Genomic DNA, 24,955 nt, shown 5'->3' on the forward strand with positions numbered 1-24,955 from the left:
GACAGGATAATCCTACCTAGAACCGTCAGAAATGTGGGCTAGGACAGGAGAATCCCACCTAGAACCTTCAGAAATATGGGCTAGGACAGGATAATCCTACCCAGAACTTTCAGAAATATGGGCTAGGACAGGATAATCCTACCCAGAACTTTCAGAAATATGATCAGGGCTAGGACAGGAAAATCCTACCTAAAACTTTCAGAAATATGACCAGGGCTAGGACAGGAGAATCCCACCTAGAACCTTCAGAAATATGGGCTAGGACAGGAGAATCCCACCTAGAATCTTCAGAAATATGGGCTAGGACAGGATAATCCTACCTAGAACCGTCAGAAATGTGGGCTAGGACAGGAGAATCCTACCTAGAACCTTCAGAAATATGGGCTAGGACAGGATAATCCTACCCAGAACTTTCAGAAATATGGGCTAGGACAGGATAATCCTACCCAGAACTTTCAGAAATATGGGCTAGGACAGGATAATCCTACCCAGAACTTTCAGAAATATGGGCTAGGATAGGAGAATCCTACCCAGAACTTTCAGAAATATGATCAGGGCTAGGACAGGAAAATCCTACCTAAAACTTTCAGAAATATGACCAGGGCTAGGACAGGAGAATCCCACCTAGAACCTTCAGAAATATGGGCTAGGACAGGAGAATCCCACCTAGAACCTTCAGAAATATGGGCTAGGACAGGATAATCCTACCCAGAACTTTCAGAAATATGGGCTAGGACAGGATAATCCTACCCAGAACTTTCAGAAATATGGGCTAGGACAGGAGAATCCCACCTAGAACCTTCAGAAATATGGGCTAGGACAGGATAATCCTACCTAGAACCGTCAGAAATGTGGGCTAGGACAGGAGAATCCCACCTAGAACCTTCAGAAATATGGGCTAGGACAGGATAATCCTACCCAGAACTTTCAGAAATATGGGCTAGGACAGGATAATCCTACCCAGAACTTTCAGAAATATGATCAGGGCTAGGACAGGAAAATCCTACCTAAAACTTTCAGAAATATGACCAGGGCTAGGACAGGAGAATCCCACCTAGAACCTTCAGAAATATGGGCTAGGACAGAAGAATCCCACCTAGAATCTTCAGAAATATGGGCTAGGACAGGATAATCCTACCTAGAACCGTCAGAAATGTGGGCTAGGACAGGAGAATCCCACCTAGAACCTTCAGAAATATGGGCTAGGACAGGATAATCCTACCCAGAACTTTCAGAAATATGGGCTAGGACAGGATAATCCTACCCAGAACTTTCAGAAATATGGGCTAGGATAGGAGAATCCTACCCAGAACTTTCAGAAATATGGGCTAGGACAGGATAATCCTACCCAGAACTTTCAGAAATATGGGCTAGGACAGGATAATCCTACCCAGAACTTTCAGAAATATGGGCTAGGATAGGAGAATCCTACCCAGAACTTTCAGAAATATGATCAGGGCTAGGACAGGAAAATCCTACCTAAAACTTTCAGAAATATGACCAGGGCTAGGACAGGAGAATCCCACCTAGAACCTTCAGAAATATGGGCTAGGACAGGAGAATCCCACCTAGAACCTTCAGAAATATGGGCTAGGACAGGATAATCCTACCTAGAACCGTCAGAAATGTGGGCTAGGACAGGAGAATCCCACCTAGAACCTTCAGAAATATGGGCTAGGACAGGATAATCCTACCCAGAACTTTCAGAAATATGGGCTAGGACAGGATAATCCTACCCAGAACTTTCAGAAATATGATCAGGGCTAGGACAGGAAAATCCTACCTAAAACTTTCAGAAATATGACCAGGGCTAGGACAGGAGAATCCCACCTAGAACCTTCAGAAATATGGGCTAGGACAGAAGAATCCCACCTAGAATCTTCAGAAATATGGGCTAGGACAGGATAATCCTACCTAGAACCGTCAGAAATGTGGGCTAGGACAGGAGAATCCCACCTAGAACCTTCAGAAATATGGGCTAGGACAGGATAATCCTACCCAGAACTTTCAGAAATATGGGCTAGGACAGGATAATCCTACCCAGAACTTTCAGAAATATGGGCTAGGATAGGAGAATCCTACCCAGAACTTTCAGAAATATGGGCTAGGACAGGATAATCCTACCCAGAACTTTCAGAAATATGGGCTAGGACAGGATAATCCTACCCAGAACTTTCAGAAATATGGGCTAGGATAGGAGAATCCTACCCAGAACTTTCAGAAATATGATCAGGGCTAGGACAGGAAAATCCTACCTAAAACTTTCAGAAATATGACCAGGGCTAGGACAGGAGAATCCCACCTAGAACCTTCAGAAATATGGGCTAGGACAGGAGAATCCCACCTAGAACCTTCAGAAATATGGGCTAGGACAGGATAATCCTACCTAGAACCGTCAGAAATGTGGGCTAGGACAGGAGAATCCCACCTAGAACCTTCAGAAATATGGGCTAGGACAGGATAATCCTACCCAGAACTTTCAGAAATATGGGCTAGGACAGGATAATCCTACCCAGAACTTTCAGAAATATGATCAGGGCTAGGACAGGAAAATCCTACCTAAAACTTTCAGAAATATGACCAGGGCTAGGACAGGAGAATCCCACCTAGAACCTTCAGAAATATGGGCTAGGACAGAAGAATCCCACCTAGAATCTTCAGAAATATGGGCTAGGACAGGATAATCCTACCTAGAACCGTCAGAAATGTGGGCTAGGACAGGAGAATCCCACCTAGAACCTTCAGAAATATGGGCTAGGACAGGATAATCCTACCCAGAACTTTCAGAAATATGGGCTAGGACAGGATAATCCTACCCAGAACTTTCAGAAATATGGGCTAGGATAGGAGAATCCTACCCAGAACTTTCAGAAATATGGGCTAGGACAGGATAATCCTACCCAGAACTTTCAGAAATATGGGCTAGGACAGGATAATCCTACCCAGAACTTTCAGAAATATGGGCTAGGATAGGAGAATCCTACCCAGAACTTTCAGAAATATGATCAGGGCTAGGACAGGAAAATCCTACCTAAAACTTTCAGAAATATGACCAGGGCTAGGACAGGAGAATCCCACCTAGAACCTTCAGAAATATGGGCAAGGACAGGAGAATCCCACCTAGAAATCAAAGTCTAAAACTGTTGCCTGAGCTCTAGGAAACACACACACAGATGGAAACTCTTAAAATTAGTACAACACTAAGAAAGGTTGTTGGTAACATATCTAAATAGTTCTGTATTTCGTCAGTGTGCTTGTTTGATAGGGAAAGGGTTTATTACGATAGACCTGTATCAAAATTATGTGTTGAAAAATTCTGTGTTAAAAAAATTCTAGAAAATGTGCTTTTCATTGCTACATGCTTGGGTTGGTGGATAAAGTGTCTCAGAACAACTCTGTGGTCCCCTGGAGAACGCTGAGGTTGTCAGTTTTCCTTGAGAAATGCTAGATTTTATTGTTTAAATTTTATTATTATTTTAATTTTATTATTTAAATTTTATTATTATAATAAAATACTAAATTTTATTGTTTAAATTATAATATATAAGTGAAAATATTTATAAGTAAAAAAAAAATTTTACTATTGAAATTATAAGATCCTTTTAAAAAGCCACTGTAAGGCTAAACATTGTGTGAATGTTTATTTCTTTTATCATTTTTATTGGTTTTTCCTGTATGTCTAGGAGGCTCAGGGGTTCAAACCCCAGTTTTGTGAGTGTTCTGGTAATAAAAGTGCTGAAAGGAGCAAGGTTGAGTTTAGTGAGATGCCACAGTGGCACAGGTGGTGCTGCCCCATTGAGCCTCTTGTTGAACTGCTGCCCTGTGTTGGGATAAACTGATTTTTTGCCTCCAAAAAAACGTTTGGGTTGTTTTGGTAGTTATCATAGGGAAGGAGTTCTTATGTTTGAACATTCCCAAACTTTGATAAAAAGCTTGAGATTTAGACTTTGTTATTTTAGTGTTTTTCCCTTTCTCTGTAGTGAGAAAATGCCCCCAGGGCTGAATGCACTCAAGGTACAAAAACAACTTCAGACATTAATCTAAATTCAAATGGACATTTAATCATATGTGTGTATGTATTTAAATCAGTGTGTGTTAGAGGCATCCCCTTCAAAAAAGGCTGTCTGCAGGTAATCTCTGAAGCACAGAAATTGTTTTAATTCAGAAAAAAAATTGGAGAAGGGAAGAAATTTTTTTATTTACACTGATGCAGTTTGTCTTATTTTCCCCAAAGGACACCATGGTTTAATGGATGGGGCTTTAATCTACCCAGAGGTCAGTCTTTGCTAGACAAGTGGAACCTTATTCCTGAGGGAATTGATATACTAATGACACATGGACCTCCCCTTGGTAAGTGAAACAAAAGTTCTGTGTGATTTTATTTTTTGCGTGAGAATTTTACTTCCTAAGTTGATAATGCTGTAAGATATACTGTAATTGCACCCAGAGTAAAAACTTTCTGAAAGAAGTGGAAAATTATGATTAGGCTTAGCTGATCTGTTGAGTTTCCATAAAAAAAAACCTTTTTTTTTTTTTTTTATTAAATTCAAGCTAGGGAAGATCAAATATCTGACACCATAACCATTATAGTATGACATTTTATTTAAGAGTGGTATTCATCTGACAACCAGTTTTCAATCCCTTATGACTTTTTAGAGATTGACTAAAACTTTTGAAACCTTTTCTCACTACAGTGTCGTGTCATTTTAAGGTTTGAGAGCAGCAGTCAAGAGTTTGGAACTTTGCAGTCACACATTCTCCTTGATAATGCCCTTGTAAACTTTGAATATGTAAGAATAGTTTTAGAGGTATTAATTGGCTCATAAAAAATTTGTGAAGGAATAAAATTATGTTCTTAGATAATTGTTCCTAACTTGATTTAATGACAGGTGAGCACCAGCCACTGAATGCATAATTTGTTTCTTCATTAGGCAGCTAAAGTTTCTCATTTAGTTGAGTTTTGCTTTTCTTCTCAGTGTGAGTCATTGGCTGAGCTCAGGTTTAAGATTTAAACTAAGCCCTGCTGGGTTTACAGCAACTGAGACTCATACAAATGTCACTTATCAGATCACCATGAGGAAGTGTGGCGGTGGCTTCACTGCCCTTACTGTAAGAAGAATGATTTTTGTCGAGGTTTTAGGGTTTTTGTCAGGGTTTTAGGATTTTTGTCAGGGTTTTAGGAAGTTCTTGTAACCCAAGGGGTCACACAATCACAGGAAGTGGCCAAATCACAGTCACTTACTACATTTGTGGTAGTGAATATGTAAAATCTTCTCACAATTGCATTTTAATAGAATAAACCAGCATTTTAAGTCCTTCCAGGCTGGCTCAGTGTTCTTTTGGAGCTTCTTGGTGACTGTGGAGTCAGGAATTAATGCACGCTTAAAAAACCACTAAGTTGTGGTTTTTTTACCACAATTAAGTTAAGAGTCAGCAATCCAAGCTAAGGGGAAAAAAAAGAAAACGCCACAAAAAGTTTTTGACCAATGTACTTACTGCTCCTTTTATATTCTGGTTAGTTTTTAATGCTACCTAGAGAATGTTGTAAGAAGATCAGCAAATTCCCTTTAACCTTGCTGGAGCTGCCAGTGGCTGCAAACCAGGGCCTTGAACAGCACTCTCTTAATCACTTCACTTTCCCAAAGAAGAAAAAAAAACAAAAAACCAAAACCCAAGTGTGTTTATAATGTTTCATGGGTGCTGTTTTACATGGGTTGCTCATCCACCTGCTCTGAACTGGGTACATACAGAAATACTGTGATGCTGCAGACACCAACGAGTGATGTCATTGAACAAGCCTGCTTAAATTTTGTGTTTGAAGGATATAATGAAGCTCAGTTTCAAAGGGTTGGCACTGTGTCTTTACCACAGACACAGATTTGGTGTCAGTACTGTCCCTAAAATGAGGGGCTCTAGGACTCAGCCTGCATGGTAACATTGATAAAATACTGGTTTTTAAATAAGTGTTTACTTATTAATGTTAAGTCAATATTAAGGGAGGTAGAGCTGTAACTGGACTCTTTGGCCACTCTAAAATTTAGCCAAGCTCATGTTTTTACCAAAGTCAGTAGAATGGTGCTGCAGCTGGACGTGCCTCCTGATTTCCCTTTCATTGCTCCTCATTCCCTTGTCCTGCTGATGTTTTCCATGCCAGTCCAGGCAGCAGGCTCCTGCAGGGACTCATGGCAGCTTTTTACATTTTTCTGTAAAATCTTTTTACATTTTTCTGTACTGTCCAGAAGATCAAGTGGCAGCGTGGTCTGTGACCATGTTCACAGGGGTCTCAGGATGAGGGAAGGGATGAGGATCTGACTCCATGTTTCAGAAGGCTGATTTATTATTTTATGATATATATTACATTAAAACTATACTAAAAGAATAGAAGAAAGGATTTCCTCAGAAGGCTGGCTAAGAATAGAATCGGAAGGAATGATAAAAAAGGTTTGTGGCTTGGCTCTCTGTCCGAGCCAGCTGACTGTGATTGGCCATTAATTAGAAATATCTAACTTAGCCCAATCAAAGATCCACCTGTTGCAGCAGATAATCAATGCTTACATTTTGTTCCTGAGGCCTCTCAGCTTCTCAGGAGGAAAAATCCTAAGTAAAGGATTTTTCATAAAAGATGTCTGCGAGAGTGGTCAATTAGCACTGGCTTGTTGGGAGCTGCTTTGCAACTTTTGCACAGTGATGAGGGCTCAGAAGTGGCCTGATGGCTGCAGACCACATCCTCCAGAAGCTGTGGGAATCTGTATTTTAAATCTTTGGGATTGAGAGGAGGCTCAGCTCACCTTCTTGAGCTATGACATGTTCACAGGGGTTTTCAGGTGAGGGAAGAGATGAGAATGTTGACTCTATGTTCAGAAGGCTTGATTTATTATTTTATTATATACATTACATTAAAACTGTACAAAAAAGAATAGAAGAAAATTTTTATCTCAGAAGGCTAGCTAAGCTAAGAATAGAATAGAAAAGAATTATAACAAAAAGGCAGCTGTTTCAGACTCTGTCCGAGACAGCTGGGCCTTGATGGGCCATTAATTATAAAGATCTAATATGGGCCAATCAAAAATCCACCTGAGGCATTCTGCAGCAGCAGACAATCATTGTTTACATTTTGTCCCTGCAGCCTCTCAGCTTCTCAAGAAGAAAAAAATCTTAAGAGAAAGATTTTGCATGAAAAGATGTCTGTGACGCTGAGCTGTTTCATTTCTGGAGTAACCACGGAGCTGAATGCTGTCAGAGCCAGGGGAAAGGGAAGAAAAATCTGCAGCAGTGCCAGGAAAAATCTGCAGCAGTGCCCGGGGTTTCAAGGTGGAAGAAACCTATAGTTCAAAAAAAAACCAACAAATCACATCCAGGAAAAATATTAATGCAGATGGAGGGAGGAAATCTTAAGGAAGGCAAAGTGACAGTGAAAAACATTTCTTAAAAGCCATTGTGTGCTTTAATGGAGAGGTTATGACTGGAGATAATGGAATAAACCCTGTGTGAATGATGACTTCCTGAAAGAATAGGTGAAACCTCACCTGAATAGGGGAAATTAATGCACTGATTGCTTTTTGCCTCCAGGTTTCCGAGACTGGGTTCCCAAGGAGCTGCAGAGAGTGGGCTGTGTGGAGCTGCTGAACACAGTGCAGAGGAGAGTCAGGCCCAAGCTGCATGTCTTTGGTGGGATTCATGAAGGTAAGCAGCAGAGCTGTTCCCGGCTTCAGCTCCCATTTCCAGAGGCACATTTTGATGGTGTATTGCACTGGGTAATGGCAGATTGCATTAAAGTAAAGGAGGGAGTTCAGGGAAGTGATTGCCTGTGTGGCACTTTGTGAATTTATTCCAGAATTAAAGCAGACTCTTTCAGGAATGTGTGCTACATTTAGCCACCTACATCTTTCACCGTGCTGCAAAGGTTGTTCCGTGCAGGTTATTTGAAAGCAATTCAAGTTTTGACAAACTCTGCTAGAGAAACAGATGAGATTCCCCACACTTGCGAGCCAAAATGAAAATTATCCCCGTTACTCCCAGCACAGGGGCTAGGAAAGTTGCTGGAGGAGAAAAAGGAAATGTGCAGACAACTTGCTGCCTCTCCTCACCTCCCTCAGGGTATGAGGGGAAGCAGAAAGGAGGGCATGTGGAGTCAGGCATCAGTGCCATGGTTTAGGGGAGATATTCCCCCTCTGTGGTTGCCAGCACAGGCAGTGTGAGCAGTGTGTCAGCCTCAGGAACAACCAGCTCAGTTTGTGGCACTGGGAGATTAAATACATTCTGGAGATACTTAAATATTTAATACAATTTTGTGGCTTTCATGTGGCTGAGAGACAAACACTAGGAGTTCTGCCTGAGAGAGAGTGTGAGACTTCATGACCCCAGAACTCAAAATTACACATTAAATGTTTTATATTCTCCCCCTGGAGGTTTCTCCATTGTCTCTAACTAGGTTCTCCATAGGCCTAAAGATTTCAGGACTTCATAAAAGCAAAATAAAAAGAGGACAGCTCTCTCTGCCAGTGGTGTTGGTTTTTCTGAAGCCCTTGTGACTTCATGAAATGATTTCCATGCCTGGCATCTGTAAATAAAGAGTTTGTACTGGGAATACTGACATGACCCTCTGCACAGAGGCATAAATAACTGTCCTTTAATGCGCCCATTAAAAAGATTGAGTATTTTGTACAAATATTAGTCCTCACATATTAAAAATAAATGAACATGGCAAGACTCCCAGCTGAAATGTGTAAATTGTAAATTTGGGTGGTGAAACTTGTGGTTGTAATAGTGCTGAGGGTGTCTGAATGTACAGGACCATCATATGAGAAAGCAGCATGTTTAAATCTCCTGGGAAAGGTGGCAGGACATATTAAAAGCGAGCATTCAAATAAATTCTTGTAAAAATACCAGCAAAAATTTAAAATAATTTCTAGTACTTACACAGAAAAACATAAGAATGGCTTGCTTCAGTACAGGAAGAAATAGCAAAGTGTTAAGAGCATTATCTCAGGGTGCAATTAACTTCTATCCAGCCTCAGCTGAGATAAATATGCACCACATTCCCTTGAACCAACAGAGGCCATACACACATTTTGGTGATGCAGGTTTTTTCCCCTGTTTGATAAGCAAAACAACCACAAACAAGGTTTTTCCCACCATGAGATGATCTAAATCAAAATTGCCAGTCTAAATAAATAAAGTGATACAGGTGGACAGGGAAGCAATTCTGAAGTGATTATTCTTTCTGATAGGCACTGTGGGTAGCTGTATTTATCTGAGCTTTCAGACAGCAGTGATCTGTACTCTATCATAAGGGTTTGAAAGAAAAAACCTTTTTCCTCTGTGGGTTTGCAATGGGAAGCTTTCTTCCTCCATGATACTCTGGAGTGTTTCTTCCTTTTTTTTTTAAGTGCATTTGGGCCAAATACTTTCTGGATGTTTTCAAGCTTCTTTGTTAGCTTTTTGTAGATGTCAGCTGAAAACACACCCACACTTTTATAAAATTCTTTTGAAATACATGTATAAATTAAATAATGGAGCCACAGAACAGTTTAGATTGGAAGGGACTTTAGGATCATCTCATTCCAAGCCCTCTACCATGGACAGGGATGCTTTCCACTATCCCAGGTTGCTCTGAGCCCTGTCCAGCCTGGCTTTGAACACTTTGGGGTTGGGGCTGACACAGCTTCTCTGGGCAGCATGAGGATGTGAAAGTGTGTGTTCTTAACCTGCTGAGGAGCTCCTGAGGTCTCAGAAGCTGATGCCTCAGGTTTTGGCTTTCATATTTTTCACATTCTGTGCTGCTTTGGTGTGTGGGTCTGGCCTTCACATTCAGGGATGGTGAGCTCTGTGCACAGAGCAGGGAGACAAAACAATTCCTGCTCCAGCTGGGCACCAAGGACAAATGATGCCAATCTCAGCCCCAGAGCACAAACCCCGTGGGCTGCAGAGAGAAAAACAAGCAGGCTGGGAGTGCCTGGGCTAAAGCTGCAATGGGACAATGAACTGCAAGGTGCAAATGGAGCAGAACTGATCCCAGGGAGAGAGCCCGGCAGCGCTCGTGCATTTTGGGGCCATTTTGGGTCATCTTGGGTGCAGCCCTGGCTGGGCTCTGGTGCTGCCCAAGGTGGATCCATGGAGGAGATGCTTTGAATCAATCCCTGCTGTATTCTGTAGCTCTGTCCAGCCCCTGCTCCAGGGCAGCCTGCACAAGGCAGCGTGAGCAGCAGCTGGGCAGTGCTGGGATGAGGAGCAGGGTGATAAGGGCCAGCACAGGGGAGGTGACAGAGTTCAGGTCATTTGTTGGGAGCAGGTGTTGAGGTTAAACCAAAGTTACTTTAAAATCTTTTGCTTCTGAATGGTCTTTTTCTTCTGACAGGCATGCAAGCTATAACTCACTAATTAAGTAATTAGAAAAAGAACATGTGTGGTTTGTGTTTCTGCCACACCCCGTTGCAAGAGAGGATATTCCAGGGGTAAAAAAAGGTTTGTACATAAACCAAAAGTGCCTGTTCTTATCTCAAACACAGCCCACTGGGTTTTTAATAGTTGAGTCTTTGTGGCAGAGGTACCAGCAGGGGCTGGTGTCATTTGAAGAGGTCAGTTTGGTTTTATTGCACAGCAGGGATGCCCCAGCAGCCTTGGGGTGTCCGTGTGTCCCTGGCAGTTGATGCCTTGAGCAGGCTGCCCAGGAGCAGGGGCTGGACAGAGCTACAGAACAAAGCAGGGATTGATTCAAAGCATCTCCTCCATGGATCCACCTTGGGCAGCACCAGAGCCCAGCCAGGGCTGCACCCAAGATGACCCAAAATGGCCCCAAAATGCACGAGCGCTGCCGGGCTCTCTCCCTGGGATCAGTTCTGCTCCATTTGCACCTTGCAGTTCATTGTCCCATTGCAGCTTTAGCCCAGGCACTCCCAGCCTGCTTGTTTTTCTCTCTGCAGCCCACGGGGTTTGTGCTCTGGGGCTGAGATTGGCATCATTTGTCCTTGGTGCCCAGCTGGAGCAGGAATTGTTTTGTCTCCCTGCTCTGTGCACAGAGCTCACCATCCCTGAATGTGAAGCCCAGACCCACCCACTAAAGCAGCACAGAATGGGAAAATGTAAAAGCTGAACCCTGAGGCATCCCAGTGAGTGTGTCCCTTGTCCCCACAGGTTATGGCATCATGACAGATGGCTACACCACCTACATCAACGCCTCCACGTGCACTGTCAGCTTCCAGCCCACCAACCCTCCCATCATCTTCGACCTTCCCACCCCTCAAGGATCCTGAAGCACTACTGGGGAAGGTCTATAAACTGCCATTTTCTAATTAAAAACTTACATTCATGTTTATTTCAAAATAGGGGCTAGGGGGGATTTTGGGGGGAGCCGTGGGGGGTTTTGTTTTGGGGTGGGGTTTGGGATTTTTTTGTTTTGTTTTGGTTTTTTTATTTGTAAATTGCTGGTGCAAAAGAAACAGGAAGAGAAGTTAGAGGTTGTGCTTTTTGGAAATGCAGCATTCATTTTAAATTGATGAAGCATTGTGAATTTGTACAATGAATTTTGTTTTTCAATAAATTTGCCATTGTAAATTGTTATAGTGTTCTCAAAAGGACAGCCAAGCTTTCTTTTAATAAGTGAGAGACCTTATTTTAATATTATATTATAAGCTGAAAAATAGGCAGCATTTAAATACACCCAAATTTGCACAACTTTTGTTATTGTCGTGTTTTTTTTAAGTGTCTTCTTTTTCCCTAGGTTTAAATGTCAGCTTTTTATCTCAATTTATATCAATTTTTTTAGTAGCACAAACAGTGTTTTGGGGTCCATTTGCCTCTTGACATGTGTGCATGTACTTTAACTTGTTTCTATTCATGGTAGAATGCAGCAAGGGGAGAATAGACTTCTCAGTTGTTTGTCCCTACTTGCTTTATAAAGACTGATCTTGATAGCCACAGCCTGTATGTGATATCTACCTTCTGTTGTTTCTTTTTTTAAATTATTTTAGCTTTAAAAGACTGGGGGTGAAAGCTGCAAAGAGCAGGTATTTCATGCAGTAAAAAAAAAAGAAAAAAAATTGTAAATGCGGACTCCTTTTAAATATGAATTTATATATATATGTATTTTTTGTGCATTATAACTAAGCTAGGATTTAATATTGCCAGTATAGCATCTGCAAAGTTATGCTGTACAGCACATCTAAATTATGAAGGATGTGACATGTTTTTCCAAGTGCTCAAGGCCTTCAAGAGCCCGAGTTAAATCTTTGTTGTAGTTCAGGCATGTATAGAGTCAAATGGATACAATCGAGCCTAAATAAAATAAGGCTTAGTTGTCCTTTATATTTAAATATTCTTCTTGTCTTTTTTTATTTCCTTTTTCTTATTTTGCACTGTGTGTAAATGCAATCTCACTAGCACAAAATATTGTTGCAGATAGTTTTTTCTGTTCCACCACTGTAAATGCTATTGAGCTTCGTTCTGTTTTATGTTACCTTGTTAATGGAATTTAGAAAAGCAGTTGTTTCTTTAAAATTATTGTGATATTATATCTAGCGGCCTTTATATGCAAATAAAATTGCAAGATTTTTAAATACGTGGTTCAGGGGAATTCTGTGGTTGTTTTCGTGGCATGGACGATTTTGGGGAGTGATGATAAAGGTAAGTAAGAAATTTTCTATTTCTCAACACATTTATATTGAATATATTTATATTCATCAGATGCCAGCTGGCTCAGTGGAGCACTCAGAGTTTCCCTTGTTTCTGTGCCATCCATCTCTCATTCCTTTCAGGCAGAAGAGATTTTGTCTTTAGGGGTTGTGGGACCAAGTTTAAGCCTTGTGGGACCCTCCTCCAGGTGACACCAGGAAGAATTGATCAGGCAATAACCTTTTTGCTGCCTCACTTGGTCATTGGCACTGAGCTGCAGGTGTCTCATGCTCTCACCCACTCTGGGTTAAAAAATTAATAGTCAGTAGCTGAAATACATCCATTTTTCTGTGGATCTCCTGTCAGTTTTGTGGCTGCAGCAGGATCCAGCATTGGCAGGGCAGGGGGATGACAAACGCTGCAGGAGCTGCTGGTGATGCTGCATGCAGGCATCTAGGAAATAACAGAGACTTCTTCCAAACCAGGAGCTATGGCTGCAAAAATCTGCTTTTAGACATGAGAAAATAAGGTGCAGTTTGCATGAATCTGCATCCTCAGTAACAACAACACCTGGAGAGAGACAGAGCATCCCCATTCATCTTAACAGGTTGGTGGCTTTGGACATGATTTTGATACAAAGGTTAGAAAAATTAGGCAAACAAAATAGACAAAACAAATCCAAGGCTCTTACAGCAGAGCACAACTTAGAGGGCCACTGTCTGTATTTTATGCAACATGCATGTCACAGATCTTGGCCAAAATCTTCAGATTTATAAGGCTGCCATACCAAAGTCTTTTTTGGGAAGAAGCTGCTGTATCTCTTAAATCTAGTTCTTGTTCTGTATGTGGAATTCCTTGTCAGGTTTCCCTTAGGACATAGACAGGTACCTTCGCTCCTTAATGATATCTGCCTCACTTTGTTTGCAGTGCTGCTTGTTTTATCAACTGAGCCAGAGGAAGAAAGGTTACCAAATATTAGTCCTTACTTTTGGGTGTAGATGCAGGGTCTGTCTTGTGGGGTTTTTTTTAATCTAGCAGTGAGAACACAAAGCAGTGACAACCACAGCTGTCTGCTGGCAAAGAGCTTTTGAGATGGCTGTCCTTGGAAGAAAAGCAATTTTTGGAGCACATAGAAATCATATGTGTAGCACACCTTGGATTATTCTGTTTCACTGATCTCTTGCTTCTTGTCACTGCATAAGGAGGGAGTCCCACGGCCTCAGATGCTCTGTAGATGAATTTTCAGGTGAGCAGAGAATAACCACTGCTGCTCCCCAGCCTTCTGGAGAGCCTGGCACCTCTTCATTAGCTACAGCAGGAGGCCCATAGCACCAGGCTGTCGTGTCTCTGCCTCTTCACAGAAACTGGGTTATTGCAAGAGCAAAAATCCCAAGCCAACAGCTTTGTTCCAGCACTTGAGCAGACTTCTGGCAGCAAAAGGAGTGGAAGCTCATCCAGGAGTGTGCCTTGGGTGAGACTGGTGGTGAGGACAGACCAGAAGCTGTGAGGGAGCAGATCTTTAGCAGCCTCTGGGATAACCTCTAAGCTGGTACCTGTAGCCATGGGTGTCCTAAAGGGATGAGTCTTGGTTTCAGCTCTTCGCCACATGTGTTTTTGGCTTTGTGGTGTGTTACTGAGGGGTTCTGCACTGCCATACAAGGGCCTGGATTTGTCCCAGCAGGCTGAGGCTTCCTCCTGCCATTTAGACACACCAAGGACAGTCACTGCTGTGTCATCAGTTGGTGCTGGTGCTAGATGCAGCTGTAAATTTACAGAGGTTAAGTCTTCAGGGGTACTTCCTAACCCTCTGTTAACTCCTGGTATTTTTTCTCTGAGGCTCTGTCAGCTTCACCTTGCTGGTGGTTCAGCACTGAGCTTGTTCTCCTCCGTGCCAGGGTATTTTAAATTTTACTCCCTCAGTTTTCTTTAGTCCTTTCAGGAATTGGTCTAGTTTTCCTCTTCTGAGGAAGCTCTCATTTTGGCTAGCAGCAATTACAAAAAAGGCCAAAAAATATTACCACTTTGGCTTTTTTTCCTTGTTGTGCTCCTTGGAGATTTTGAAATGTCTCTAGGTGTCCGTGTGTGCTGTCACAGGCACGTAATTCTCCTTTGCTGGATGTCAGCCATATCGGACAATCAGGGTGACTGGGACACAGCCTGGCTTGTAGAAGTTTGATTTCACAAGGAGGCAAAAGTGTGTGATGAATCTGCTTCTTTTCAAGGATCTTTCACTGCTGAAAGTAGCTTGATGCATGCATGCAGAACAAACCTTGGGTAATAAGTCTTTCTTTGGGGTCTGGTCCAAGCCCAGTGAACTCACCAGGAGTCTTTCTATTGACTTCAGCTGGCTCTGCATCAGACACCTGCCATCTCTCTGGACTCTGCTCCTGCCTATTACTCATCCTTCCAGCTGGAGGAGATGGTGCTTGGTTAAGATGCAGGAATCTCTGGGTGGGAGGAGAGCCCTAGCTATTGTAAGTGCTGAACCTCCCAGGTGATTGATTAACAGCCGAGCAGTCGATTAACCTTTCCTCCTGTGAGAGCAGCTCCCATCTCCTCATCTCCACGAGGCTGAGAGCAGTCAAGGCCTTCAGCAGGGGAGGGCTGAGGAGCAGGATGCTCCCCAGAGGTGACTGCTTCCCAATTCTCCCTGCATAGTGGATTTAGTGAATTCAGCAGACCCTGGGGTCAAGCATTTATTAGGCTAAGAGACTGTCAAATCAATCTGCTCTACTCCAGGCAAGTTCTACCAGGAGGGTGGGTTTTGCCAAGACTCTGTCTCGGCTATAGATTGATGGCTGGCTCCTGGTTGAGGCTGCCTTTCTCTTTTCCATTTTCTGTGGATCAGAGTTTTTTCTCCTCACTGACACCGATATTTTCTCCTTAGACAAATTTCATTAAGGAAACTCTTGGAAACTATATGGAATTTAAGTCACAGGGAATGACTTAAAGTCCAAACTCTGTAGTCCTTCCATTTTGTGTTATATTGACCCCAGGGCCTTTCTTGAGAGCTTGTTTTTTGACTACAGGTATTTGAATTATATTTCTGGAATTTTCTTTTCACCCCTTCTCTCCCTCACCCTCCCATGTCTTTTTTTCAACTTAATATTCTCTAGCAGTTACAGGCAGGCAGGGATTCTGATTTTTCTCCACCTAACATCACAGCTTCTTAATGGAAAGAGAAATGCATTGTAAAAGCAGCTGTATTTCCTTCCCTTCATACCCATCCTAACTTCCTTGCAGGTTCCTCATTTGCTGTGACCAGGCTGCTGAGCACCATCACCAGCTAACTTACCTGAGCCACCCAAATGAAATTGTGTTGTGATCAGGCTTGGCCAGGGATGTCAGCAGCCAGAGGACAGCCCTGTGGGCAGGTTCCAGCTGCTAGAGCTCTGCAGAAATGCAGGAAAAGGGAGTCCAGCACAGGAGTGCAGCCTAAAGTCAGCTTAGAACATTTTCACCCCCACTTCCTGCCAGCCTAATCCAGGGAAAACGCAAGAGAGGTCTGAGTGAGCTCAGTGCTCTAAATCAGTTTTCAGTGATCCATATTGATTTGTTTCTTCCCCATGCAGTTATCCCTTTCCTGCCTGCACCTCTGCAGGAGCCAGCAGTGCTGCAGTGATTCCATTAGCATGTGGCTATGTGGATACATCTCATTTTGTTTTCCCTCTTGTTTTCCTCAGGCTCAATTTGCTTTCTTGATTGATTATAGGAGAGAATCAGAGGAGCCTTTCATTTCCTCTGGGCAGCACTTCCCTGTAATTCTTACCACACAGCTCAGTCACTTATTTTTTGAAGGTTTGCATTCACAAAAGGGAGTGTGACAAAAACCTGAGTTTAGGATGACTGAGTGAACAGCCCACCTTCATCTCTTCCCCAAACAGTGGGTACTTCTTTAGGTAGGTGTCAGTGGTACAATAGGGCTTGTCAGATTTATGGACTCAGGAGCTGGGACTGCACAAAGTCCAAGGAGTTCAGAGAAATGGCAACATATTCAAAAAAATGGGCTAGAAAGCATAGACTTAAAAGCATAAAATAAAAGGAATTGCATTGAGATGTATTTTTTTATTACCATTGCTGTTGAAGTGTGGCTCAGAAGTGTCAGTCTGTTGGGCCCTCAGTTACTAAAGGAACAGCACCACAAATGTGAGGGGTTTTGCATGCTGTGCTCAAGCATTTTCAACATTCACTGTCATGCAAGGACCACAGCAAAATAATTTTCTTTTCTGGTCACTTACTGCAATTGCAGGAAGAATGTGAACTTTTTTATGAGCACTATCATAGATTCTTTAAGAGGTCTGAAGCAGGTAGAAAATCTGCATTATTGTGAGGTACAAGCTGCAGCTCTGTCTGTAACACCACCCTTTTATTGGATTTGTGTTAGGAGGTATCTGGAGAATTTTGAAGGCTCTGTTTGAGCATCATATTGACACCATAAGGCTGAAGCCCAGCTCTGGCTGGGAGAGGGACAGTTCCTAAGAGGAGCTAAATTGTATTGATTAAGGTCTCCTAATCAACAGAACGACTTCTTGCAAAAGTGCTATTGAATTTTGTGCAGACTTGAAACTCCAAAATGCATAGACTTATTCATAATCAATTACATTCAGTACAGAACTTTGAAACCCAAGAGCTGTATCAGTTTAAAATGAAATTCAGGTGGCTTGTTGTTATTGGTGATTTGCATTTCTGTTAGCAAATTGAGGACAGATTTTCAGATACGTTTAGGTTGAATACCCCCCATCACATGTTGTATCTGGAAATATGTTTTAAAAAATCCTGGTTTTTTGGCATGTCTTATAAAAAAATTCTTACCTGTTGTTCTAAGATTTTTCTGGAGGTGCTGTAGGTACCAGTCAGACTTTAGCACAGTGGATAGTCAGATAATAAAATTTACTTTTCTTAGTATAATGCCCTGCAGCAAACTGTCAGCTGTGTGAATAAAAGCTGGAGCTCTCAGCTGCACTCCAGGAGCACAAAGACTTCCCTGACTTGGTGTTCCTTGTCAAACATGGTCAGAAGGTCCCTTCACTGTGAAGCCTGAGCCAAACAAGAATCAGAGAAAAGCAAAAAGCCAATAACTGTGCTATTTTTTACAGTTAGAGCAGCTGTGGGAGGAAAATCAAGTTGATCAGCCACAGTTACACCAGTGGCCTGTAGCCAAACTGAGGGTGGAATCCTTATTTTCTGATTTTTGCTGCTGTTTAGTTCCTCACACCTTTTTATTTAGAAAGATCACACAATGAGAATGAATCAGCTTCCTTATCCTCATTTGGAGAAACAAAATAATTTGAAAGCCCACAAAAGATTTCACATGAAAACTATAATTTGAGCCAAAGATAACCAACAGATAACAGGAAGGGCATTTGAGAGACAAACTGGATTTCCAGGCTAGACTACACAGGTTGTAGTTTTGGCAAATGTTGGACAAACAGTAGTTTATAACTTGTTTACTGGAATCTTCCTTCTTAAGGGGGTGTGTGTGCCAAAATGCCAGGGCAGGAACAAATCCAGGACCATCCCACCCCAGATTTTGCTTTTGTTTGGAGAGGGGAGGGGGGGTTTTGGAGGTTTTTGTGTGTGTGTGTGGATGGAGCAGTTCCCAAGGCACTGTTCCTTAGTAGGAAGTGCTCTTTGTTGAAACCTTAATCCCAGTTCACTTTTGTTCAGAGCAGCCAGTTGCACTTGTACGTGTCACACAGTGCATTTTTTTCCCCCTGAAGCTGCATTTTGATAGATTTTGTTCACAGCTTAAAGCCAAGGCTGAACAATGGGGGCAGGTACACGGCGTGGCTGCACTGATGATTTAGAGTTTGCTGGCTTTTATTTGGAACAAGAGGAAAGCTGCTCTGGTGTCAGCAGTCATTACCTTCTGCCTGTGATGTGCTTTCCCCACACTGTGGCACTTGAGAGGCTGCTTTGTGAAAACAGACTTTTCCAAGGAACAAATTATCCATCCCCAGTGCAGTAACCATATGCAGACAGCCCCAGCTGTAGCTCTGGCTTCCACCAGTATCATTTACAGACCTGAATATTTGTAGAAATGCCAGTTAAGCTGTGGTAGCACTATCTGTCACAGAAAGCTTGGCCCTATAATAAAAATACCTCTGTTTCTGTTGCCAGACAATTTGAAGAGAGCTTCTGCTGCAGTAAATCAGATGCTGATTATCTGATATAATTATATATATAATTATATATTTATATATATATATATATAATTTTAAAATTTATATATATAATTATATATTATATAATATATAATATATATTATATATATGTTATATGTGTTTATATATATATTATATAATATATAACATACTATATATAATATTATATATTATATATTATATATTATATATTATATATTATATATTATATATTATATATTATATATAGTATATATTATTATATATTAATTTATAGTACATATTATAATTATATATAATTATATAGTATATATTTTATATATTACATATAATGTATAACTTTTATATATCATATATCATATATCATAAATATAATATATATAATATATCGATGCACATTATATATTTTAATTATATAATTTTATGTATTATGATATATATTATTTTCTTTTATATGTTATATATTAATATATATTAATAATACATATATATAATGATGATAATGATAATGATAATGATAATGGTCCCTGCATGGTTACAGAATGGTAGGATGGAATTTCAGCATTTCTGAGGATCTGATTTGGTGAAGTTGGTGATGCTGCTCGTGTGTGTCAGGGGTGCAGGGCTGGCTGCTGTGAAACCACACACAAAGCAGTGAGACCTGGCAGGTTGTAGGAAGATATAAAAGTTGTTGGAAGAAGTTGTTGTAGGAAGATAAAGTTGTTGTAGGAAGATAATAAAGTTGTTGTCCCCTTCTATTGGACAGAGCAGTCCTCAGGCCCAAGAATAGGGCAATGGGAGAAATCCTGGAAGTGTGTCTAATAGATATTTTGGCAGCTGGGAAAAAATGACAGATTTCAAGGGGTTTCCACAAAGTTTCTTCCCTCCTCCAAGCATCTTCAAGCAAGAGCATCTTGCCTGAGGTAAGTGTGACCCTCAGCAATCACAGCACTGATTTTAGCAATGACTGTGAAGCACAGTGCACGTGCCTATGAACCATCTGAATCATCCTGCACGTTGACTCGTGTGTTTAGTCACTGAAATAGCTGTGCACACTTCCCTGGCCTCTGAAAAGGAGTTTGTGTGTGTTCTGTGGGTGTTTGTCACGCCACACGTGGGCTGGCAGGGTGCTGGGACAGAGTGCCTGACCTGCCATCCAGCTCAGCTGCTGCCTTTGCCTTTGAGAAAAGGTAGAAGCTCCTCAAGGCAAATGAAACCCCTCTGATCTTCAACCCTGTCCATTTGCATGTGAATAAATAGGTTAAACTGTTCACAAAATGAGAAATTTGAGGAGTGGCACAAAGTGGCAGTAGCAAAACTGAAAAAGCAGCCCATTGTGTTTTGCTCTGGGCTGTACCTGCCAGTGTACTGAGGACTAAGCACAGTTTTTGATTGCAATCAAGTTAATGAGCACAGGGAAATAGGGTTGTTCAGAGAAGTTTGCTCTCTTTCTTCCTCCCAGGGCACAGGTGTTCTCAGGATGGCCCTGCTGAGCCCAGTGCAGCCTCTCACTGCTTTCCTGCCCCAGTGACAGTGGCCAAAAGGAGCTGAAATGTGCCCAGCACACCAGAATTGTCTCTGCATATGAGGGCAGTGAGTTTAATTACATTAGTTTTCATTTTCCTGTCTTGTGCTTGGTGCTCTGGCTAGCCCAGCATCCTTCCTGTCACCCAGCACCTTTCCTCCTCTGGGGAGCTGCACAGGCTCCCCCTGCCATCACCCAGCACCCCACAGGATTTCCCTCCCTGAGACAGGCAGGAAGGAGAACAGTATGAAAATAAAGATTGCAAACGGCAGCAATATGTTCTACAGTGTGCTTGCATGAGCAGCTTTCCTCCAGGATACAAGCAAACGAGGAAGAAAATCAGAATTACAGCAATGGTCACCTCAGCTAGGCAGTTTCCCAAGTCCTTCCCCACCCCTCACCCTCTAGAAAGTTGCTGTGATGCTGCAGTGATCAGTGGATGTTATTTCTTCACAGTTTGTCCAATACAATTCAGCCCTGGTGGACTCACAGCTCATCCCTGCTGTAACAGGTCACCATATGCTTCACATCTGGCCCCACAAAAGGAGCCATATTACACACATGACGACAACTGGTTTAGGGCACAGTCTCCAGAGACTGATAACAGTGGCCAGCAGTCCTGACAATTTAGCAGTTTCATTAATCAGCATTAAAATCTCATTTTACTATTACAGGCATCATTACTGCAAATCCAAATGCTGACTAGAAGAAGTAATTTCATGAGTTGTGTTATTTAGCAAGCTGATATAGACAATTTTTTTTTTTTAATTTAGGCATTTAATAAAAAGCCAACAGCAAGTCCACTGCAGTGTCTCATCAAAAACTGCTGGACCAAACTGACCTCAGCAGTGATGATAGAGCAGAAGTGTATTTAATCAGAAAACAGGCAAAGGTTGGAGAGTATATATATGTTTTTCAGAATTCAGACCTTTCATTTGTCACAGGAGAAAGTGCTGCTTAAAAATTGCTTGCAATATCTGAATATTTGCTGTTAGGTGAGTATTTCAGTTTACATTTGGGATCTGACTCTGGTTTTTATTGGTGAGGGGGAGGAAAAAGAAAAAGAAGCCAGTTTCCAGACAGCTGTATGCAGGGAAATTATGTCTCCTCTTGCCTCACACAACACATCGTGGAACCCACTGGTATTTAAAGTTTCGAACACTTATTTTCTATATTTGTTTCTATAGGGGATTGAAACTTGATGTGAATTCTTCTCTTGAAATACTTGAAGTCTTCCTAAGAGGATAAAACACAGGAGTCTGGGTTATTTGCCAGATTAAGCTTTAAGAATTTTCTACAAATTCATTTCTGTGTACAATTCCATGTTTGGGGTTCTTCTCCAATGTCCTGACAGCCTTTTCCTAATGTCTCATCCTCAAAAACATGAACCAAGGGAGGCTGTGCCATGTGGGCAGGCACTTTCTAACTTTCACTAGTTCATACTGTGAGACAGCTGCCTGCAGAAAGTCAGCCTGGAACACTGACGAAAATGTCCTCAAAAAAGAGCCAGGGGAAAAAAATTGCTTCTCTTCTTCATTACTCATCAAAATCCATCCTGTGTGTGTGTGTGCCACTGCTGTGTGGGTTGGAAAAGGGAAACTGCATTCTCTTCATGTCAAACACTCTCTTCTTGAAAAAGGAAGGTAAGGTTATTTTCTATTGAATTTACTGAAAATTTGCACCCCAGATTCATTGTAGCAGCAAAGTACATCCACCTCTTTAATCTTGTGCAGGACCAGGGCTAATTTGCCATGATGATTACTTTGCAGGTGGTTTGTTATAAAGGAAATGCTCCAGAAGTGCTCTGGGAGTTCAGACCTGCCTCACTCTGCGTGTGTCCTGTGGGCACCTCTTCCAGAACACACAATTCCTGCAGCACTTGCAGCTGGAATTTTCCCTCTCCCTGCAGAGTGACAGAGAATTGTTTCATCCTCCCAATGACTAAATGCATTTTTGATGAATGAACAGCTTTTAGGTCCTGTTTATTTCCAGGTATGATGAACTCGTTTTAAATTCATTTCGTTAAAGCTGCAAAGCAAGGACAGGTATTTATCCCAGGCACTGAAATTAAATTTGGTTTTCTCTAAATCCCTCCTGTCAGTGATGTAGCTGTTGGGGTAAGTGAGCAGGGATGCTGGCCTGGAGCTGTCCCATGAGGTTCCCTCCAAGGCCACCTCCTGTCTTTCCTGGCTGACTCCCTGCCAGGTTAGGCACTGGAAATCCCTTGAAAACTCTCATTTTTTCCGGCTGCCAGGAACTGTGGTGCTCCTCAAGGAAAACACAGGTGGTGTACTGGATTCCTCACACCAGCAGCTCTCCAGAGATGGAATTTATTTTAAGCTTTGCTTATTTTTATTTGCTGTTGTTGTCCATGCTAAAGCAATTACTGTCTGTGAGGGTCACCTGGAGTTCAGTGCCACTGAGAAGCTTGGAGCAGGGCAGGGAATGGCAGGAACTGCTCAGCAGAGGGGCTGACACTGACTCCCTCCCTTACAGGAACAGAGCAGCTCCCTCCCTGCATCCCTGCTTTATTATTTTTTTCAAAATGAGAGAAGCAGGTTGAAGCCCTTTTCTTTCATGGCATCAAGCCATGCTGCCAAAAAAACCCTCCCCTGCTCCAAGCAGCCAAGTGCCCCCCAAAATGCAAACCCTGGCATGTGCTGGGGGCAGCTCCAGCCTCTCGTGCCTGACCCCTCAGGGGGATGGAAGCAGCCAAGGCATCCCTGGGAGTCAGAGCAATCCAGCCAGACGAGATGTGCTGTGACACACCGTCCAAAGGGATGGGCAGAGATGTGACAAAGAGCAAATGAGAGCCAAAGCCGGGAATAAACATGGCCATCCATCCCAGGGAACTCCTCCAATGTGCTCTCCTCCCCTCCTGGATCAGCTGCTCCTTCCCTGTCACTGCTGCAGGAGAGTGAGAGGAATAGCAGATTTGTCTTTACAAACAAGCTGAGGATGTGCTGGTAGATGCACTGGGAGATAAAAGAAACAACGGGAAGGATTCTACTGATCAATGAATAGAAAAAGGTATTTGCTTTTACAAATAAACTTTAGGTTTTGCTGATAAATGAAATTAGACATTGAGAGATGAAAGAAACAATGGGGAAGAAAACCCCCTAAATTCTATAAGAATTAAAAATTAAAAGGGAGGGTTATACATTAGAAGGAAATTTTTGGTAACAGGTGTATCAGGAAGTTTGTATCTTTCAAGTACCTCAGCTAATAGGGAAAGAGAAATGGGAAATGTGGCTGGAAAAGTGGGATAAAAAGGGAAGTTGTGTCCTCAAAAATTTGAGAGATCCCAGGAGAATGCCCCATGGCCTCTCCGTTTATTCAAACCAAGTAAAAGGACACCTCTGCCTCCTTTCTAGACATAAACCTCTGACGTTAGCAAATTAAATTTCCTAAAAAGAGGGAACCTCTGCTGCCTCTTTGTAGCTTCAGTTCCGTTTTCATGTTTGCTAACTTTCCTCCAGGAACACAGCTTTTGCATTTAGATGGCTTAAGAGGCTGATTTTGTTGCTCAGTCCCTTGGCTAGAGAGCCACTGTGTAATACCAGGCATTCCACGAGTGATCCAGTCTTCAGAGCACATTCTGTTCCCTCTCTGTTTGTAGTTGCTCAAATCAAAATACTCTGCTGATTTCAGTTTGCTGGGTTTTGTGTCTCCACTCACATTTTCTTCAGAGGAGAGAAATGAAATGGTGGGCATGAGAAGGGAAAGATCCTGGATTTGTGTGCAAAGGTAAGAACAGAAATCTAACCTGTGGTGGTGTTCGCAGGAGTTCCAGGCAGAGGGAAGAGGATCTGACTCCATGTTTCAGAAGGCTGATTTATTATTTTATTATATATATATATATATATATATATATATATATATAATATTAAAACTGTACTAAAAGAATAGAAGAAGGGATTTCATCAGAAGGCTAGCAAGGAAAAGAATGAAATGATAATAAAATCTTGTGACTGACCAGACAGTCCGAGCCAGCTGACTGTGATTGGCCATTAATTAGAAACAACCCCATGAGATCAATCACAGATCCACCTATTGCATTCCACAGCAACAGATAATTAATGTTTACATTTTGTTCTTGAGGCCTCTCAGCTTCTCAGGAGAAAAAATCCTAAAGAAAGGATTTTTCATAAAATGTGTCTGTGACACCTACCCTCTAGATTGATCTTTGATATTCATAAATGAAATGGTGGGCATTAGAGGGGAAAGATCCTGGATTTGTGTGCAAAGGTAAGAAGAGTAATCTAACCCTCTAGATTGATCTTTGATATTCATAACATTTGGACTTGGGTAATTCTACTGCCTGGACCTGTCCTGTCATGTTTAAGCCCAGCCTGCAGCTGTCCCTGCACCTGAAAGCTTGGAGAGCAAGAGATTTCTTCAGAGAGAAAGCTGCACTGGGGAGGGTGGGCTGGACACAGCAGGGATGCTGGGCTGGCTGCTCACAGGACCTCAAGGACCATTCCAGGAGGCTGTGTCAGAGCCCTGTCCACACCCTCTCCAGCACAGGAGGACTGCCTCTCGGGGCTTGAGCTGCTCAGAGTGACTCTGAGATGGGTTAGAAAGTCTCTTTTCCCAGCCCAGCAGTTGAAGAAGAAGGCAGAGCTTTTCTATTCTAGTTCTCAAGGTTGTTTATTGTTCCTTAGCTATAAAATTCTTT

At 42.1% G+C, this 24,955-nt stretch overlaps 1 protein-coding gene across 1 annotated transcript in view; it reads left to right on the forward strand.

Annotated features, from left to right (window-relative positions):
• MPPED2 (metallophosphoesterase domain containing 2) overlaps positions 1 to 11,328 on the forward strand; it is a 129,815-nt gene extending 118,487 nt beyond the window's left edge. Inside the window, exons 5-7 of the mRNA XM_058807440.1 lie at positions 4,235 to 4,350; positions 7,570 to 7,683; positions 11,134 to 11,328. Coding sequence (XP_058663423.1) covers positions 4,235 to 4,350; positions 7,570 to 7,683; positions 11,134 to 11,252 — 349 coding nt within the window. The 3' untranslated portion in view covers positions 11,253 to 11,328. The remainder of the gene's footprint in view (positions 1 to 4,234; positions 4,351 to 7,569; positions 7,684 to 11,133) is intronic.
• The last annotated feature ends 13,627 nt before the right edge of the window (positions 11,329 to 24,955 follow it).

The sequence above is a fragment of the Ammospiza caudacuta genome, chromosome 6, assembly GCF_027887145.1.
Source record: "Ammospiza caudacuta isolate bAmmCau1 chromosome 6, bAmmCau1.pri, whole genome shotgun sequence".
In the NCBI taxonomy this organism is placed as follows: domain Eukaryota; kingdom Metazoa; phylum Chordata; class Aves; order Passeriformes; family Passerellidae; genus Ammospiza; species Ammospiza caudacuta.